Here is a 21,450-nt window from a genome sequence, read left to right on the forward strand (position 1 = left end):
CAAAAGTTTTGTGCACATCAGTTTCCATATAAAATTGAAGAAGACCAAGTCTTTTATTTAATGTAAAACTCTAGTCCATTTTTTTTTTTGCTTTTTCTTCTTCTTTTTCTTCTCATTTAATTGCGCTAGATTTGCTTCTGCCAATTGCTGTTGCGCTTCAAAATCGATCGATATATCTCGCATATTGATTGGCAAGAATTAATTGTATATTGAGAAAAAGATAGACTGAAATTAAATACATTACCATCTATCATAGTTGGAGGTGTGTGTGCGTGCAATTGAAGAGTAATTGATGATTATCCATTGTTCGATATTGTATTGGAGCAATGTTTAAACATTTTGTGTGTACACTCATACACGTTGCTCAACAAACTGACAAATGAATTATTGCCGTAAATGGTATATCTCTTCTGCAGAGAGGGCACTATACAACAACAACAGCAACAAAAAAGCGTTGTGTGTACATGAACATTAAAATGAACAGAATACAGAGAAGATATAAAAAAAAACAAACGCCGGTGGTTTTTTCCTCACGGTAAATCGCTTCGTTAGCACTCTACTAAGTTGGATATTGTGCAAAATGCTGACGTAGTGGGGCTGAGTCTATCTGCATATATCAATTCGTTCGGTTTCATACGTCGATGATAGTCACTTATACAGCAGCACCAGCAGCAGAACAGAGAATAGACGACGCAGAGGGAGTTAACAGAAGGCGTGTCTTTGTTTCGAAGCACAGGCATTGAATGTAACAAACAACACAGTACTGTACGAATGAACCAGTAAATGTTCATTTTTTCATCTCTCTTCTGTGTGTAATGCTTTTATTTCTACACCATACATCTATGTACGTCACATTCGCTCATACGATTTCTACACACAAAATGTGAACTGTGTGTATTCGCTTCTTTTATCTCGTACATACAATAAACCACTCATACAAATACGCACACATACACAAGCACATTCAAATCTGGTGTTGATGCTGCCGTCGTTGTTGCTGTTGTTGTTGTTTATGTCGTTGTTTTCTGGATCGTTTTTCGTTTCTTCATTACTTGGTCTTGTCATGTGAGCCTGTGAGCGATTCGACTACCGATAGTAGTCGCTCTCTTTCACATTTTGTGCACGCGTGTAAGTGTATCTTACTTTCTGTGTCCGTGTGTATGTGTTCATTATTTAGCCGTTCGGTCGTTGTTTGAATGTGGTTGTTTTGTTTGATCGGTTTGTTTACTCAGGCGCCGTATACCCTCAAGCTGAGAGTGCATCACAAGGCTAGTTCGATTCGAACGACAGCGCAGTGTGTATCGTATGCGCGCTAATCAATCTAAGTTTCTCGACATATCTTGTGTACATCGTGGAAAAACATTCTTTTTCGCCAAAACGTCCTAGCCATTGTTGTTGCTACCTATTTTTTTTGTTCATTGTTTGTAATCAATATCTTTCACTGTGTGTTCGATAAGAGTTTATTTTTTACGAAACAAAAAAAAATTTATAGCGGTGTTGTATGTCTTTCTGTTGTCTCTACGGTGTGTACGCATATTGACTGAATTGATGAGAATTTAGTGCGAAAAAAATATTCAGTAGTCATTTACCATCATATCATCGGGTTAATAGTGAGACGGGAATAAAAATTAGTAGCACATCATTGCACCTCCAGCATTGTTCCATCAATTCATCACCTCCAAACACTGGATCGCTCACCGAAATTGTCGGCTTGATGTCAACCACTTTTTCACAAAAATTCACAATTGTTGCTTTTTTCGCTATCGCTGAGAGAGAAAGAGAGTGCAAACATTTTGGTCAATAACACACGATCGAATCATAATTTGGACACCATTTAACACAAAATCTGGAAAAAGGTTTACATCGTGCAATCGACTCACATAACGGATTGCCGATCAAAATAAAGAGTGACCGAAGTAGAGATAAAATCATTTTGGGCGCATTCTAATAAATGTCCTTTATGCCATAGACTTGAGTTTTGCTATTGGCATTGCCGAAAAATAACATGAACATTGCACATCACCTATTGTTTTCAGTAAATTGGCCAGCTAATTAACTTTCAACAAAGTGCTCGTGTGCAGAAAACAAAAATTCATATACATAGACCACTTTTTAAAAAAAGGACATAGTGAAAGGTTTCGTTTTCAGAAGCAATGCTTAAGCTTTTCATTAGATGAATCAAAGCAAATGCCGTCAAAGTTAAATCAAAGTGTGTTCGTTTAGGAGAAAAGTGAAATCAAACAATTTTTGAACGAAAAAAAAGTGCTTTATAATAAATTTCAATTGATCAATATTTGGAGTCTCCAATTAATCAAATTGTGATCACCGAACGAAAACATCGAAATGTTTTAATAAAAGAGCCCGTAACGAATCACACAAAGAATACTCAACGTGCTGGTTGGAAAATAAGTGATGAACAAAGCTTATTCAAAATAAAAAATAAACAACGTTCAACATGGAAATTTTCACATAAACGAATTTATTGTAATAAAAGTGTCAATGTTTAGTGTGTTTTTGTTTAGGTTTTGTTTTTCTTCAAATCTCCAAACGCACAAATAAGTTTCCTGGTGAAATTTCTCTCGAAGTTGATCTCTTCTGGTTTCATTGACCTCAAATTATATGTGATTGAACCAATTATGGTGAACTTAGTTAGAATATGTAAATCATTTGCTTAATTTTTCAAAACGCCCACAAATTAAAGACAAATCCAAAAATAAAGGAAATTTATTAAAAACGATAAGAGAGACACATGCAAAAAAAGAACGAATTCACTCAGTTTTTACATCAAATAAACAATTAGCAAAAATCAACAATACTTTTGTTCTATGTTTAGCTTATAAATTATCAATTTCAATGTGTTGTTATTTTCAATATTGATTCGAAGAAGCAAAAAGTTTGGTGAAGTCAAAAGCAATCCAAAAGATTGAAAATAGAAGAATTGAAACCATTGATTAAGTGCCTCCACCTTAGCTCAATTTAGATAAAAGAAAGAATAGTACATCGATTGAGAGAGAGAGAAATCGACAAAAATTCGCAATTGCTGAAATTCACCCAACTTGAGTCTATCATTTCAAATCAACCTTTTAATAACGTGCATATCAAATAAGTAAGTCGCTCTTATTTTCTTTCGTAATTTTTAGTGTTTTTTTTTATTCATTCATTTTCATGCGTATGTAGTAGTATTTAAAAATAAAAAATAAATTGGCATAACCACATGGTGCAAGGATCTCACGTATATAAAAATGTCCAACAAAACGGAAAACATAAAACATTTCCACAACAACTGAATTGATACATTTGAATTTGTTTGCATAATGTCAACATGTGTCAATGGCTAAAAACGGGAACATCTCACATATTTTGATATCTTGATCAATGTCCATATAATTATTGTTATCAGTAATTATTATGTTACGTAATGATTAACATTTGATGGGAGATCGTCAACATTCGATTATAAGCGACAAAATTACCACGTTCATTCAAATTGATTGCATTCATTTCGTTTCGATCCGAAATTTATAAAGCGAAATTAATGTATATTCTATCAATAATTCATTGGTAAGAAGATTCTTTTCGATAATTCAGTGACACAATTAACAGTTGACTTGCATAGTTATTTCGCAAATTTTAATAAAAAAGAAATTGGCCAGACCAAAAAAAACACAATTTTAATTTCTCGATTCAATGTAACTTCAAAGTAAAACAAATTATTTTATTTCAAGCTATTTTTACTGACGAACTCATTAAAAAGGACACAAAAGCAAAATATTGAAATTATGTATGCAACGAAAAAAAAAAGAGGTCGACACTTTGTAGATGAGAAGGGAAAAAAATGCTTTCATTACCTTTGTTTTTTGTTTGGCGCAGAAACAAAGAAAGCAAAAAGTTTTTAAACGAACTGCGTTGAGTCAGCCCAAAGAGAATTTCAGAGCTTATATATATACTAAATGTGTTAGCTGCAAACCCAATTTGCATAATAAACCCGTTTTTTGCTCGTTTGCGCATTATGTACCTCTGAAATAATTCATTTATTTCGAATAAAAAAAATGAGATATACATTCTTTCTCTTCGACAAGCACAAATACTGGCATTCTTGAACGCATTCTCAGTTCATATTCCGAAATAAGTTATTTCAAAGTAACTGGGAATAGCCGGGACGGTCCGAATTGTCCATTTTCTTTCTGTTTCTCTGTCTCTGGTCCTCTTTTTCGTCAACTTTTTTTTTCTTCTGCATCGTGTGATGATTTTGTGTATAAGAGGAGCGCTTCTAATGAGAAAATGTAATGTGATATGCAAACGAGCACCTGTATTTATTTAATAGATGTTTTTTTTTTACTAATACTGACATTCAGTTTTTATCATAAATGCGCATTTATTTGATGAAATCGAATGGCATTTCTCTTCAAAGTGGAACTAATTGGTCAGTTATTTGTTGAAATCATCAATTAAGCCAACCGAAATCGAAAGCATTCTTCATTTCTAAGCGTATTCGTTGCATTACAATTTATGTATCGAAAAAAAAAAATCGAATGATGTCTTAAGATCACCTTAAGATTTGTTGCAATAGTGAAATGTTGAGGCTGAGACACTATGCAGCCGTCATTGACCCTGAAATGTTGAAAATAAAACAGTGATTTACATCTAGCTTCATAACGTTCGATCGTGATCCATAACAAAACGCATAGGTTTTTCTTCATACCAAAAAAAAAAGTATGTACAAACTCTTCACGTCGTAAAAGAGAGTATCACAATATAAAAACAGTATCTGCCAAATTCCTGCTAAATTATGCCGGCAAAATAATTTCTTTTACTTTGAAAATTTACTACGAAAGCTTTAATTTTATTATGGTTAATCGAAAACTAAAGCGAAAAAACAAGGCGCGCACACACACACACACACACACACACACACACACACGTATATAAATTAATTGCTGATCTGCCAAATTCCCTCACATCTCGTTCATATCAAAGTGTTTGACCGTTCTTTCGATTCCCACAATTGTTACCTTTTCTTTTCTTTTTTTCTTCAACGGTGTTATAGATGCGAGTTTGTTTTATTTTCGGTGAACTTTTTTTTCTCGCTCAAAATTTCGTTTAGAAATTTGCGTGCATTTGAAAATTATAGACTTGATATATATATTTGGTATGCCATAATTTGCCAAACCCATGTGAATATTGGCTAACGTACAACACTGTAGTCTCACTTTTTTTTTTTGTTACAATCCGACGCATATTTTCTTTTTCATCTTTTTTCGTTGTTTAATCCTTGCGATGCATAACCATTCCGACCTTATTTCAGTTGATATAGAAGAAAAAAGCTTCATAACGTTTACTCTGTGTTAGAAAAACCAAAGTTCAACGAGTTAATTGTGAATATCTGTTTGCCAATTTTCGATACTTCTTTTATGAGTCGGCTGATGTGAAATCAATGCGAGAATCGGAATTATTTTGTGTATTTTACATTTGATTCGATGAAAAAAAAACTAAACTAAATCCTAATAATAGCTGATCAGTTGATGTCATCAATCGTCTATTTGTTAGTCAACTGTAATTTATTCGATCATATGAATAAATAAACGGCTTATATCATCAATTTTCGAGCAGCATTTCGTGTTTCTTTGAACAATCGTTCAATGTTTGAAAACGAAATGAAAAAAAAAAAAATGTTTAGACAACGCCTAATTATAGTGATTCATGCGAGACGGTCGATTTGTGGTGGAGTTTTTGTAAAAGGGAAAAGAAATCAGGAAAAAAAAACAATGTTAACAAAAATAAGCCGATAGAACAAAAAAAAACGCAGACAAATCGTCAAGCCAACACAATCAAATATGAAACGTTTATTAAATACTCTTTTTCTCTTTTTTTTTTAATTCAAAATTTCTTACATTGATACTCGAAAGAGAAAAAGTAAATCGACCAAAATATTGTGAGCTTCATTTCGAATGATTCGATGCTGATGCACATGCACCTCATGGAAATGATGAGCAATTTGTCGACAATGTTCGTCTTCAATGTTCTATGGTTGAAGCGTAATTAACGTAGTCCGGATTGATCGAGCTGCTTCATCGAAGAAATATGATGGCGATCAATGAGCATACGCATTTTTATTCATTCAACGAGAAAAATGTTGAAAAGTCTAACTAGACAAGGGTATGCCGGCAATGTGTCGATGTCAAGAATGCAGCCCAAACCGTGTTGCTTCGGTGTCAAAATATGAATTTTGTTTTGAGGCAAACCATTGATACGGCACAAACCGAACATGTTAGCGCCATTAAAAAAAAGTTCTGGGTAAATTAACTTTGATTTCATCTGCTCATTACATCAGAATGAATTGAAACCATTGAAATAAATTACCCATTCCATATCATCATGTGATTGTGGTTGATATGATATTATTGTTTAACTCATATGTTTTATGATGATCCCGATTATGGTTTGATATATATATATACTAAAATTAGAAGAAGAATAATACGAGAAATAATTCTCTCGGTTTTTTCCAGCAATAATATCGTTCAACTGGTATATGATGACCTAGCTAGTCTTTAAAAATTAGGAACGAATTACATTTAAAATAGACAAATGGGTTTAAATTTGAATTATAATTGAGTGGCAGGTAGTTATGGATCGTTGTTAATCCACATCGGTTAAGTAAATAAACAAGTGCAAAAAAAAGTGAATTTTCATTGTCACCGTGAATTTTGGTATTCGTCTATTTTCAATATAGATTACCAAATTAGTTGAAAAGCAGACACTTGCACGGCAACAGTAAAAATAGTGTCGATAAAGAGAGCGAAAAACAAATCATCCGTAACCAGTTTTACTTCAATTGAATCGGTAATAAAAATTGAAACGAGACAATCATCACCTTTCGCTCACCTTTTATTTTACACAAAGAAAATGTGTGACCATGTATATACATTCTCTAAGCACATTGCTAATTTTTAAATGAGCTGTTAAATGTGTGAAAATGTTTTAGATTGAATTGCTAATGTAAAATATGTTCTAATTGAATTGAAATCACTTGATTTACCGACCTCAAGATTAATTGCCGATTGCATCCGATAAATAATGGTCTGTACGCGTGCCTGGTGTTGTTTTTTAGGCCACGAACTTTGTAAATTATTTTACTTCAACCGGCTCGTTTAAACTTCTTTTGGTTTCTTTATGTTGCATAATGCGCGGTTTCATCTCTAATTTGATGCGAGAAAAAAAAACACTACACTGTATTGTGGATTTTTAGCGCACGATAAAATAAAAGTGCTTATTTAAACGATCGCAAATGAAGAAACCTTTAGTCAGACGAAGCAGTTACTGTGTGTGTGTGTGTTTTCTCTGTGTCTTGTTGTTCTGAACGAATTTTTTTGTTTTTATTTTGATGTTTTAGTAGGTGAACATTACCCGGCATTACCGTGTGTACTTTATTCTTGTGTTGGTATTTCCAAAACTTGTCGATGGTTATGAAATGAAATGTGCGTTTTTGTGGTTTGTTGTGAGTGCTGCGCAGTTTTTGTTGAAATTCCTATCACACATTTTTTTTGCTGCTTTTAACTTACTAAATCAAATTGGATTATATACTCGGGAAGACATACGCATTGCAGGAAAGAAACCACGCTAATCATAGCGTATTAGCACCGAGTTGAAAACAGCTAAAAGAATGAAGAAAAAAAACACGATCTCATGCACGAAGCGAATAATCCAATAATCATTACCGTCTGCTGCAGCAAACAGCAACACCACAACTGAAGAGAAAGAGCCACACAGAAATTTCCGTCTTCGTTAACGCTTGCACCCAAAAAATTTAAATGATTTATAAACGATTTCGCATACTTCACTTTAACTGAAGCGTTGAATAGAAACAACAAATAAATTGAAACCGAAACTGAACATTGGGCCATAAAAATGAAGAAATCAATGTTGAAAACCAAACTCGAACAAACCAACCGATGATGAACAATAACAACAACATATCCGAAACGAAAAAGGCTAATCAAAAGAAGTGCGCTCGGCACTCTCGTTTCATAAACTTGCGCGTCTCAGTGTATGATCGGCACAATGGTTCCGATCGGTCATAATGCTTGTTTCGTCTGCATTTGTGTGTTTTTTTTTTCGTGTGTTACGTGCGTTGAGAGCATCTCTGGCGTGTGTCCAAATAAATGCATTAATTGAAAATATAAGTGAACAGCATGAAACGTACAAACGCCCAACGAAAAGATTCTTAATTTAACCACGCAATTCAATTTTCGGGGCACGTAAGCATGTAATAAACTTAATGCCAATAATTATGTCTAAAATATTTTTATTGCATTGAAATTTGGTGATATATCGATCGAATTTGAATGAGAAAAAAAAGTCGAATCATTCGTTTCGGATCGATCGATCATCGAATGATGCACCGCATTTTCATTGATAGTTCACAGCAAAACCAAAACAAACGATAAATTACTTAATTAAAATTTATTCAAATACAAAATGAATGAGCAGTCTTTTAATTGCACAATTAACCATATATGATTTATGACCTCATATAACATAAGCAGATACGAAATGGTTCAAGTCAGCGCGCTAAATACATTTACATATTTGCAATTTACATTTACCACTGTGAAAATTGTGCTGCACCATTGCTTCGAGCATAGGCATGGAATGGAGAAAGAAACATGAACCATTGAAATCGAAAGCGTTCAATCGTGCATGCGCATACTTTTGCGGATATACAATATGGTCACCAAATACACATTCGTACCTTTTCGTTATTTAAACGTTTATGATTATATAAGAATGTATTTCGTTACTATGAATTTGATGATGCACCACTCTGACTGGAAATATTGCTTAAATATAACGCCAATATCGTCATTGACATTTCATTAAAACTATGTATATTTCTATTTCAAGCCATAGCAAATGCACTTCAAATGGATTTTAATGTGACATTTTCTTCGCTGTTAATTGATCTAATAATAAACAAGGTCATAATGAATTGACAGGTTTTAACAAAAATTCCATTTCTGATCGATTTTCTCTCAAAATAGTCCTAAGATAAATCAATAATCGGTTTTGGACGATATGCAATATCAAAACCAGCAATAGCCGGGTATTTGTGCGAAAATAGCACGTATAAAATGCAAATGAAAACTTTTTCATTTGACGTAGAAGATGTTATTTTGACGGTGTGCTATAGCAAAAGAATCTCGAACAAAATGCATCTGTTTATTGTAACGTGACTTGTAAAGTACGTAGTCACTCAAATAAAAAAGAAGAAGAATAAATAAATATAGCTTAGCACGGGTTATTCAAGTGTGGAAATCCAGAAATGCAGTTTAACCGAAGATTTGTAATCTGTAGTCCATTCTTTTTATATATAAATATGAGTAGCATTTACAATGACATCGAAGACAGAAAACGATGTCCGGTGTATGGTCATCAACGTATTGCATACATGGTACAAACTAATAATTCTTATTTTTTTTCTACCCATCTCCTCTTGATGGGTGTCTTTTTTTCACCGTCTCGCAACGAACCTGTGCCAATATTTGACGCGCTTGCATACTTATTATTGATGTTGTTTTTACCTTCTCCGACATTGTTCCGTAAATGAGAAACGCATGTGGCCCATTTGATCTGTCATGTGGCTAGAATGATTGCCCATTCTGTGCAAAGCGGTGCAAAGTGTGCAATGAATATTTGATTTTAATTTGCAATGGATATTTAGTTATGTCGAGCTGTTAATCTGCATACTGTTTTACGAGCCATATTCTCTGAGCGTATAAATTATATATTGTTATTATACCAAAGATATAACCAATATTCAAATTTATCTTCGATTTGATGTTCTGCACAGGTCACAAATCCCATGTAAAAGCAATCATTTGTTTAAATTGATGCGGAACAAAAACATAAATTGCATCGTTGTTGGTCCACACAGATTTTTTCGGACTCAATTCAAAGGCCATGTTAATTGATTTTTGATTATGTTTCTTTAATTGCCAAATGTGGCTGGGGTTTTTTTTTATTAAAAAACAATTGATGCAAAGAAAGTCATTGAAATGTAAAATTATTGTTTTTCGATAAACGGTTCGGAATTTATAATATACATTTATGTTGAAATAAATCACCTCTGGAGAACTTTAATTCGATTTTCCCGAGTCTAGTCATATCAATTGTTTAGGAAGCATCGCTTTAAAATCGAAACAAAAAAAAAAGAAGAATTGCACACGCAAATTATTATCTACTTGCAAACGAATGCAATGCATGTTAATATTCACAGTTAACATCCGAAATGTAATGAATTCTTAATTGAACGTTGTACATTTCCGCAAAGCATTTTACATGTGCATTATCAATTGCCGCATTTAGTAAATCTGCAAAGATGCAAATATACACAGCTCGAAGTATATGTGTAACGAAGACTGTGCAGATCGGTTTTTAGCATTTCATTTATTGCAAGAACTATTCTTAAACAAAAAAAAAAACAGCCATAAAATTTACACAAAAACCGATCCAAGAATGCAATGGACATGGACACATACTAAACATTTTACTGTGTGCAGTGAATTTCGAATAAATCCAGTTACGTTGCAATGGCACACGTATGATTTAAATGACTGAATAGAGAGAGGCACAGCGACAGACAGAGAGAGAGAGAGAGAGAGAAATTATGCAGAAAACCACATAACCAGAGGAATGAAAATCAATCAAAATGGCAATATAACCATTTCGCATATCTAATGTACGAAAATAGATTCATCCCAAATGAAACAGAATAGATAGACAGGAAGATCGTAAACTCTTTAGAAACTATCAACATAAAATCGAATTTTCCTTCTTTTTCAACTTGTGCCACGCTAATGGTATTTTATTTCAAATGCGATTCACTTCGCAATTTTATTTGTCTTTTGGGATTTTCGAATTGAGAAGAAAAGAGTTGTGGAAACGTCGCAAAGGCATAGTATTTCGCTAATGATGTCTGATAATAATGAATTTTGAATTTTTGCTGTTGTTTACAAAGAATTTTCACCTATTTAGCATAATTTGTGTCCTTAAAAAGCGCATATAACTTATTTAAACCGAGAAATTTTACGGATACTTTTACAAATTAAATTGAAGCGGTAGTCTCCTCATTTTTTAAAATGCATGTTGATACACTTCATTTGGATTCTATTGAATGTTTTGAATATCATGGATGATTCATGCGCACACATATCACCACCACACTTGTTTTGCCACCTTGAATCTGTACGGTCAATTGTGTGTGTGTCGGACTTCGGTTCAGTAGAATGGCAATAGGCATTTTTCAGTTGCAATAAAATGAACACACTCGCACATAATTCGCATTTCATTGAGTTAACCAATGTTCAGCGCGTACTAATTTTGCTGTCTTCTGTTCTGTATCACTATCGCGCTCTCTGGCTCGGACGCTGTAAGTATGCGTCTGTATATTCCAATCGAATATAACTTATAATTTTCATTTTTACTTATGAACATTTGATTTTTGTTAAGTGTGTTATTAAGCTACCGTTGTACACACACGTACAAGATTTGTGCAAAATGTTGGGTCTGAATTTAATACTAAAAAGAATGTGGATAACACATACCGGTCATTTTCTGTATAATAAAAATGTTGACGATAATTGGTTTTCTCTTATTTTTCTTTCTCTCTCTCTCTCTCTCTTACTCACTCACTCGCCCAGTTCTTGCCCGCTTACTCGTTCGCCAGTTAGTCCGTCCGAATACCGAAGGATGTTCTGTTACAAATCCGTCTATTCGATATTTGTGCACCGATTGGTTTTGTACACCAAAAATGTTGCGTCCACGTTTTCGTTCTGTTCATGTATTGTGTCTTGCATTTTGCTCTATACTGTTTAATTTGTTCACGACGTAAAACGCAACCATACAGCAACACTTTGAACCAGCTAAATAACCGGCACACATAAAAATACGACACAGTAAAATTGTAGCCACATTCCACAGATAATTTATCGTGGCCACAGCATTGCCATATCGTGATTAAGCAGACACATTCGCAGTCAAGACTTTTTACTTTTTGCTGATTGTTGGCTCTCTATCTTCATTTTTCCTTTTCTTTCGATTTCGCTGGCAGTAGCATTATTATCTCTGTGACAAATGAGGAAGCGGTAAAGTGCATCAATAAATCCACATCATAAGGGAAAGTTGTGCTCTTTCAAATCCATAAATTCGAATCGGAAAATCAATGACTTAACTTAATCAAAGATAATTCGGGCCCTTCAGCATATGTAAACTCCAATCACTTTGTCAATAAAACCATTCGTATGATTGTCAGTAATGATATGGCTGAAGCAGAAAATATTGCCAAAAAAAGCCGAATTGATTGAAGAGAGATTGTAAATTAATTGAACTATGATAAAGCATGCATCCATTCACTCGCAAAACTAATGAAATGATGATGATTCATTTCGTCATAAATGCAATGGCCTTCAAAGTACACACATGCGGCTGAGTGAACTCATGTCAAATTGATCTCAATATTGATGATACTTTAACGAAAAATCGAACCAAACGAAATATCAATTTCGATGTCATGAAAATATTTTTGGAATGTTACACGTACACGCATGGTTGTTGTTCTTTTTATTCACCTTTTCGTTGGAATCGGATCAAGCGTGCCACGGTTAACCATGTGTGGTGATCAGAAAATGTGCGTGCATAAAGAAATGCTCGACAACACAGAACTCGCCGGGCAAAAAGACTCGAGAGAAAAATTATAATTTATCGTTGTATTATAATCCATTGTACTATAGACACTGGTCAAAATTAGTCAACACATCATATACCATATATTTTATATAATCACATTCGATATCAATTTTATTATGATTCAAGGCTCACCTCAGTAGATTAATTTAACTAATAGTTATGTTGTTGGTATTTTTCTAATTTCAGATTTTAACAAGTGCTTTGAATGTTCTACATAACACATACGAGAACTGAACATTTGCTAGACCAATAGAAAATCATTGAAAAGCACCGTACATAGACATTCATTGGACAACGAAATAACAACAGCAATGTCTTTCCGTTGTGTTCCTTCATACGACGCCAGCGCTCAATGGGTAAGTGTATCGAGTAGTTGAATTACATGTGTTGGCTTACTTGAGCTTTTACAGCTGGGTAACCGGAAAATATTATTAGCTTAAGTTAGCGCCACAATGCGGCACTCATGTAAATTACATTATCGAATTCGTAATCAGTGGAGCTGCCATACGATTACTCAACGATATGTTTGATTTGTGGGAAAAGTTGAATAAAGCCAAAACCTCAAGACACATGAAAGATTTCTCAAGCAAGCATTTTTTTTATGGAAATAATTATGTATGAAATGTATGGTTCTTGAAGTTCCAATAAAAAAAATTACCAAATCCACGCATGAGCTTATAATTAACTTCTTTCGGAAATATAATGAACAAAACTTTAAATGACAAATGACCGAAAAAACAATTTGTGATGCAAAAAAAGTGAAAATAACTACTAAAAGTCAGAAAGCAATTACATTACATTCGCAACATAGATTTTATCAACCATGTGATTGAACATCAATAAAAACGTCAATCATATCCAAATGTCTTTGATCGATCAAAACGAGAAATTAAAGATTAGATGATAGAAAAAAAAATGTCGACAGTATTCATGTAATTTGACCATACCAGTTTTATAAAATTTTAAATCAATTCCAATGTGTCGATTAATTTGCAACTCGAATAGATTTTAACAGTCCCTTTGGGTTTTGAATGTTTAGAAAGAAACAACAGTTAGATACAATGTAGTGTGACTTCAATTTTACGGGCAATCAGTCAATTCATTCAACTCTTATTTCTTAAATCAACCTATTGCATATCAATTATTTTCGACAGAGGTTAATTTCATTATTAATATATACATTTGTCAACCCAATTTCCGACTCAATGCATCGATTCGTTGATGCCAACAATTGTTTGGCTTAATTATTTGAAACGATAATATACATGAATCAAGATTTATGAAAAAAACATATGTGACATACAAATGAGTATTTGAAGAATCGACAAAGGTCCATTTGATTATATCGAAGATTTTTTCTTAAATATCTCTTACTTTTTTTCTTTTGCGAAATATGGCGAAATACTGAAATAAGTAAATTGATAAATAACTGAAATAAGTTCGCACATTTTTTTTTAAATTAAAAAGTTCATAAAATTTTCTTGGAATTTCGTTTCGCAAAACTTTTGAACATCATTACTCATTGTTCCATCATTTGAAAAAAGTGACTGACTGAACAGCTGAAATAAAATCTGAAAATTTGTTTACTAAGACCGTATATCCAGTCTATCCAAACTTCAACCGTCTATTTTTCTGATTTTAAACAAGACGACTATTTTGGAACGTTTTTGACTAAAGCCAACTGTGATTAAAGTTGATTTGAGTTATATTTTTCTCTACTGGAATCGACTGAAAAATCGAGCAAATCAACTTTAAATAACTTTAATCTCAGTTGGCTTAAGTCACAAACGTTCCAAATTAGTTAACTGACTAGTCAGTCAGTAATTACTATGTATTTGTGTTTGGTTTAATAAGCGACAATGATAATGCAATGTTTTATTTTCCAATAATTCTTTAAAAATGCTAAATATATAACGTTCAGTTGGATACATTCCCACGGAAGAGAGCATCACATTTCAGTCATCAAAAGTGAATAGTAGCAAATATGAGTTTCGCATTTGTAAAAATCGAATAAAAAAGTGAATGGACTTTCGAATTGTTGAACATCGACCGGAATCAGAATTTTCTTTTCAAATAATATTCAAATTTGAATGTTACATGCCATAGTTTTTGGTTCTAAATAGCCATATATATGTTCACGATGATTTTTTTTTTAATTTGAACGTGTATTCTTGTTGTGTTAGTTGTAAATTCATTTAATTGCACGTTTTTTTCTCTTTCAACAAATGATCGTGATCATTTTTTTTTTGTATAATATACTGTCTTCTATCTTCACAATACCAACAAATATTATTTAACAATTATTGATTCGTCATTGCAGTTCAGTTAGGCGTGTTTGGCTAACACGCGGTTCTTTCGCTGTTAAAATCATCAATATGTATGTAAAATTTCATATCGAAATGAAAACGACGAAACGAGTGGACACGTGCATGCACGAAACCGCACAAATGAATATGTTATTTACAGGTGAACTGTGTACGATAGAAATCACACTATAAATGTGAATAGTACACGAATGAAGAATCGAATATTAATAATATCGCGGTTTCTTTTACGAATGAAAAACTATCGTTTATTCGAATTGAACAAGAAGTGCGTATGAATGTGATGTCTGATTGACTGTTCTCATGAGCTTTGAAAGCTGACATATTCGAAATAATGAATATTAACTGGAATCTGTATCGCATTGAAAATCCATGCACAAACACATATACCAAATCCCCACGGAGATCAGTGAATAATGAAAGCGCCGCAACTAAAAACTCCATTGAACTTTGAAATGTCAATAGAGATGAACATTAATTACTTTGGCATCAAAAGGAAATCAAAAAATATCAAAGACAACACATATTGCCGTCTAACTCGCCGTCTCGGTGTGTAGAAAGTAAAAATTGAGACTATTAAGTGAGTTGTCAACGTATCGATTATTCAATTCAGTTTGAGATTTTGACGCTGAAAAACATGCTCGCACCACACAATCGGACCGATTTGAATCGCAAACAATGCGGTTAGACGTGGAAAATGGAACATAAAACAAGTGTTAAAAATGATTTTCTATACTACCTTCAATCACTTTCAATATGAGTCGCATTTTTCTTATTAATTACGATACAATACAGTTATTTAAGCGAACGAAAGTCGGCTACAAGGTAAAAGTTTTCCGCCAAACTATCGCAATTTTTAAAAAGCGATTTCAATTAAAATCAAAACAATTTGATATGGCATTTGATTCCTTTCCATGACAAATATTGTCCGTAGGCGAAACTATTGATATGTATCTCCAATTTTTATTGATATAATTAAATCGAATATATTACCATTTTGATTGTCTTTTTCGACAAAGACGCACACATTCTTTGAATTTAATTGGAGAAATTTTGGTGCGAATAGCTTTTGATTCAATCACAATGCATTTTGAAATCATATGCAAAGCAAAGAGGAGCAACTGTTAAACACTGTAGCGATTTGCATTTTCAAAGTCTTGCCTTTTGCATTCGATGCCGTCGAAGCAAATATTAGGCAGTTACAATTCTAATGTGTAAACAGCTTCTTTTTTTTCATTTTGTTTATTCATTTGAACATTGTTGATTCGCTAAACAACAATGTATACTGTACACATTTTATGAATCACTACAACAACAAAACAGATTTCAAATCTATGGATATCCTTCTCTCTCACACTCTTTCGTTCATTTTATTTGTCTCAGTGTGAGTTTTGCTGTTATTTATTTTAAATATTAGTTTGTTCCAGCGAGTCTGTTGATCGAATAATACCCTTTGATTTCACTTAAATTCATTGAAATAAATCATGTGAGTGCGAAAACATATGGATTTCTTTCTTTTTTTGGTACATTAATCGAGAAATACAGTACGACTGGAAAATGTCTATGTTTAAATATATATACGCACACGACGTACACATACACTTACAAGCTCGTACACAAAACGGGTACAAATCGCCGTCGGCGTATTGGCTGAAATCAACTAGAAATAAAATTAGGAAATAGGTTGAAAGCGGCACAGCTAGCGATTGGTTTAGTGTGCAAATTTTCGGTTAGTTTCTTGTGCACACATTCATTGTGACGATGACGACAACAACGTGATGACGAGGCGACGGCAATGAATATATCGATGGAATTAAACAGAATGGGAATGTTTGAAGGGAATCTTACTCTACGCTTTTATTGTTGTTTTTCTCTCTCTTTCTCGCTTTCATTCCAAAATAAAAAAAAAACAAGTCAGAAATATTAACATCGCAGTTGAACGAGGTAGACACACCGTTAACAACAACAGTTATACCGTACGATTTTAGGCATGCATTTGGACAATTTTCATTCTTTTTTTTTCTTCTTCTGCTTTTTGATGTTGTTAAATGGAAAAGAATGGGGAAAAATGAATGTGTGATTGGTTGATATGGACGGTTACGAGTGGCTGAACTAATTTATATACATAGATTGAATACTTGATTGCACTTACTGACTGTTAGTAGTCAATTAAATTTAATTAACTCCCAAAGCATATGTTTTTCATTTACTACGATTTGCCCCGTACTGGCGCATGAAATTGCTCACCATTTTCATATCTGATTTGGCCGTTAAAAATAAATTTTGCCGAAAAATTCATAGATGGTAAATTCTCTCGCTCCATGACCTATGATAGACATCGATATAGACGCTTAGCAATGCGTCATTTCAATAACAAATTTCTTTGCTCATTTCACAATTTCAATTGAATATTGGATGTATACTCTGCCACTTCTTGACGATGGAGCCGTCTTAATCGCCAATTTTCTAGATAAAATTCGTGAATGGCTTTAAAAATGCACAAAATTCTTGATTCAACTGAGAAGAAAAAGAGACAGTCAATGGAATTCAGCATGCAAAATATACGACGAAGCATAGACACCCTCGACTTTGTTGTTATATCACATAATATTCACGGAATTCCGTCAATGCCGCCAATGTATCATAGCAAATCTAACTATTTTTTGAAGTGGGGGCCCATTCATCATATTGTTACCATTATCATCCCTGAATGAGACACAAAACCACGCAATAAGCGATAACAAAACAGCATCCGCTTATGGATCGCTTATAATATAGAGTAGTAAATGCGTATGTTTTGAAAAGTGGCCGTATTAAGGACGGTTTGTTCACTATATCGACCATATTTTTGTCATTTTCAATAAGAAAGTTTCTTTTCTACCAGTTATGCTTTTAGTAATTTTTTTTCTCAAAATCAATTGACAACTTTTGATCTAATTTTTTCTTTTGAAATAACTATGTCTTAAAATTGAGATAGAGTATGGAATGCTCTCTCTCTCTCTCGGTGTACTGCGCCCTCACATATGAAACTATTACGTCCCTGATATTTGAAATGGAAAAACTAGCGCCAACCAAACAATATTAAGAATGTGGATCAAAATACTTATATATGTGCAGTTAAGGTGAAGCCAACGACCCTTAATACACCGAATATTTGTGGTATGTCATGGTCTTCGTGTGTATCATCATTGTTATGCTAAACCAGAGGAAAAAAAACCATGTTGAATAACTCACCGAAATCTTTACTCCATTCATTCATGACATATGGTGGCCTATTGATATCATGCTCAAGCTAATTTTTATCGTTTCATTTCTTCATTCATGGATGTTTGGAGCAGACTTGCTTCCTTATACAAACTCATTTTTTCCTGCCAGTCGTTTCGTATGTTGTCTGTAAACTGCATCACATACACATCAATGCGAATCAATGAATGTGACAAAGGAAGTCGCAGGCTATTTGAGATAAACGAAACACGTTTGACACATTTTTCTTTTCTCTACATGCTGTTGAAAATAACATTGAACTCATTGTGTGCACATAAATATGTATTTCGAGCATGATGTGTTTAGAATAGAAAGAAGAAAAAAAAACTCTACACAAGAAGCAAGGCGTTGCGAAATTTATATGATGCACTCCAAACTAGCATCGCACTATTCTAAGAGGCGGTATTAAAAAAATAAAACTATTGAAGAAAAAAAAATTAATCATAAATTCATGACTACAAACTTGTATTTCGGTACAGCCCATCCCCTCTCATTTTAAAACACCTTTTCCTTGCGACATCAATTAGGATGCGTTCGTTGTGTAAATGCTGCACAAAAGGGTTTAGCATTAAAATCAACTCGCTGAATGTTACCCTTTATTTCTATAATTTGCATTAAAAAAATAACATTATCGAAGCGGTGCGACAGCAAATCGCATGAATCAAACACACAAACTTTTGTCTATTTATATCAAACAATCGTGTGTGCGGTAGTGTGTTTAAAAGAAAAAATTCGCTCACCCATTGGGCAGCGTGTCTTTTGAAATCACCGTTATACATCGTACAATCGAACGAAATGGAAACATATAAACAAAAGAAAACGCCACGAACAAATTCATCTATGCCACAAAATAATATTAAACAACAGTAAAAATGAAAAGATCAAATTTCATGTCTTATTTATTACTATTAGCAGCTAATTATCAATTCATCGTGGAGCGGATCAAATGGGCAATAGATATAAGAAGCAAAAAAAAGGAATGGACAAAAATTTGTATGGAAAAGCGTTTAGTGCGTTTATATAAACAACAATTCGTTCCACACTCGTGAAAACTATACCAAATACTCATTACTTGATGTTGAACTTGAAATGTGTGTCTGTCGCAAGTATGGTCGCGCGCACATAGCAAGAGTATTCATTTACTCAGACACACATCTCGACTTCAAACTCCATCGAAACAATTTACCAAAGTCATCAGCTTATTTATACTGTATATCGTTTTTTTGCGTTTTTTTTTTTCAACTTGCTACTTTCATGAAATGATTTTAGTTCGTCGACTTTGCATCATTCGACAATTTCGTTTATTTTTCATCTTTTGTCCGGAGTACACACGCATATCTCTTGCATATCAACACAACAAATGGAACACATCACACTCACAAAACCGCTGTATTACACATTCACAAGCGATTTATTAAAAAATAATAATAATAAAAAGCATTCTATTGGAGATAGAAAACCATAGATAAAAGAGGCCACGCATAGATGGTTGATGATGGTGAAGAAATCGCCAATAAAGAATACAACAACATTTATCACTTCTGTCATTTTTTAAGTTCCCGCAAATCAAATCTGCAGGTGGCTTAGTTATTTTGCCTTTGTTTGCGCTCGATATAAACAAAAATTACAAAACAAATGAAAATGAAACCATTGTGCACTTCACATAGTTCTTTTCATTTCTTTTCTTTCGACGCATTTCCAAATATGATGATAAAAATCTCACTCTCTTTCTCTCATTCTCTAGCAACCGATTTTTGTTTAATTCTGTTTTTTTTTTTTTCGACGAAAAAGAAAAGATGTCGGAAGCACGGGATGTACATTTATCTCTTCATGTTACAAAGAAAACCGCTATTAATTACCCATGTTGAATTGTAAAGTTGATAAAATTATTTAATTGACATCGATATGAGGTTAACAGTTGAAACCCCATGATACATGTCAGCTCACAATAGGATATAAGTCAATAATGAAATTGATTGTTTATTGTTGGTGTGCCGTCAAATCTTAGACACATTGAAGACTGATTGCTAGAAAAAAACACTATTCTCAACTACACTTGGGCACAGTAGAACCGAATGAAAACGTAATATTCTTACCATTTGTTGAAAACGAAAATGCATACCAAATCCAATGAAGAACAAAAAAAAACTCGTAACTTGTGCACTGACAAAAGAACAAATAGTCTAAATTCAGCACGAGAAAAAAACTCGTGGTTGAAATAAAATATGACTTTCGATTTTAATGTGCAAATGATGTATAACCCAATGAAATATATGCGATAAACCGAATTTATTGCCGTATCAAATGTATGTAATCGTTGTTGAAACTCGTGTCCATATCCATATTTATATATATTGTCATTGGACAGTTTTGCAAAAGTAAATGACGATGATGAATAATAAAAAACTAATAAAAGCATACGACAAGCAAAATGTGTTGATGAGTGAAGAAAAAGAGTCCGCATGGTATAGTAAGTGATTGGGTTGCTCGGCTAAGAATGGCTAGAACATCTCATCAATAAGAATATTAACGAAATTGTTTCAAATAGCATTTAATTCATCAGCAACAGATACACCGTACTCACACGATTTATGATCATCGCAGTGAAATGAGTTCGATCTGTATTTTTAAAATCATTCAACAGCCATCAAAATGTGTTTACGCATGCAATGGACTGAATTTTTCTCTCTGTGTGTGTGAGTGTATGTGTCTTTTTTTATGATCGTTGTGTCGCGTCAAACATTTGCTCATTTATCGTTATTTTTGCGTCACGATTACCGAAGTGATTTAAAGATTTTTACTACGAACGAACGAACGAACGAACATCCATTTGAACGACGACGTAAGAAGAAGAAATGGATCGATTTCTTTCGATATGTCGATGGTAATCACATTGCGCGAGTGAGATCAGACGAAATAGGTGCGCGAGGCGTACAAACGAAAACTCATGTTCAACATACACTATGTACATATATACTTGGGTATTACCAACGGTATGATTTAATGAGTTTTTTTTTTCGCTTCGATCGTATAATAAAAATGCCTTTTCTTCTAATATCTTATTTGTTATTCAAATAAAAATTCATCGAATGCATACAGAAATGATGGGCCGATGATG

At 33.4% G+C, this 21,450-nt stretch overlaps 1 protein-coding gene across 5 annotated transcripts in view; it reads left to right on the plus strand.

Moving 5' to 3' along the window:
- The first annotated feature begins 1,266 nt into the window (after nt 1-1,266).
- The window catches only part of LOC116346021 (transcription factor AP-2-epsilon), a 31,478-nt gene continuing 11,294 nt past the window's right edge, over nt 1,267-21,450 (plus strand). For 3 of the 5 annotated variants that reach the window (XM_031775923.1, XM_031775935.1, XM_031775949.1), the window contains exons 1-2: nt 1,268-3,106; nt 12,931-13,100. In XM_031775923.1, the coding sequence (XP_031631783.1) occupies nt 13,056-13,100 (45 nt within the window). In that variant the 5' untranslated portion in view covers nt 1,268-3,106; nt 12,931-13,055. Of the gene's footprint in view, nt 3,107-12,930; nt 13,101-21,450 lie in introns of all 5 variants that reach the window. The other 2 variants (XM_031775941.1, XM_031775956.1) reach the window with 1 other exon arrangement.

This window comes from Contarinia nasturtii, unplaced genomic scaffold, assembly GCF_009176525.2.
Source record: "Contarinia nasturtii isolate CC-2019 unplaced genomic scaffold, AAFC_CNas_1.1 Cnas_scaffold_129, whole genome shotgun sequence".
Lineage (NCBI taxonomy): Eukaryota > Metazoa > Arthropoda > Insecta > Diptera > Cecidomyiidae > Contarinia > Contarinia nasturtii.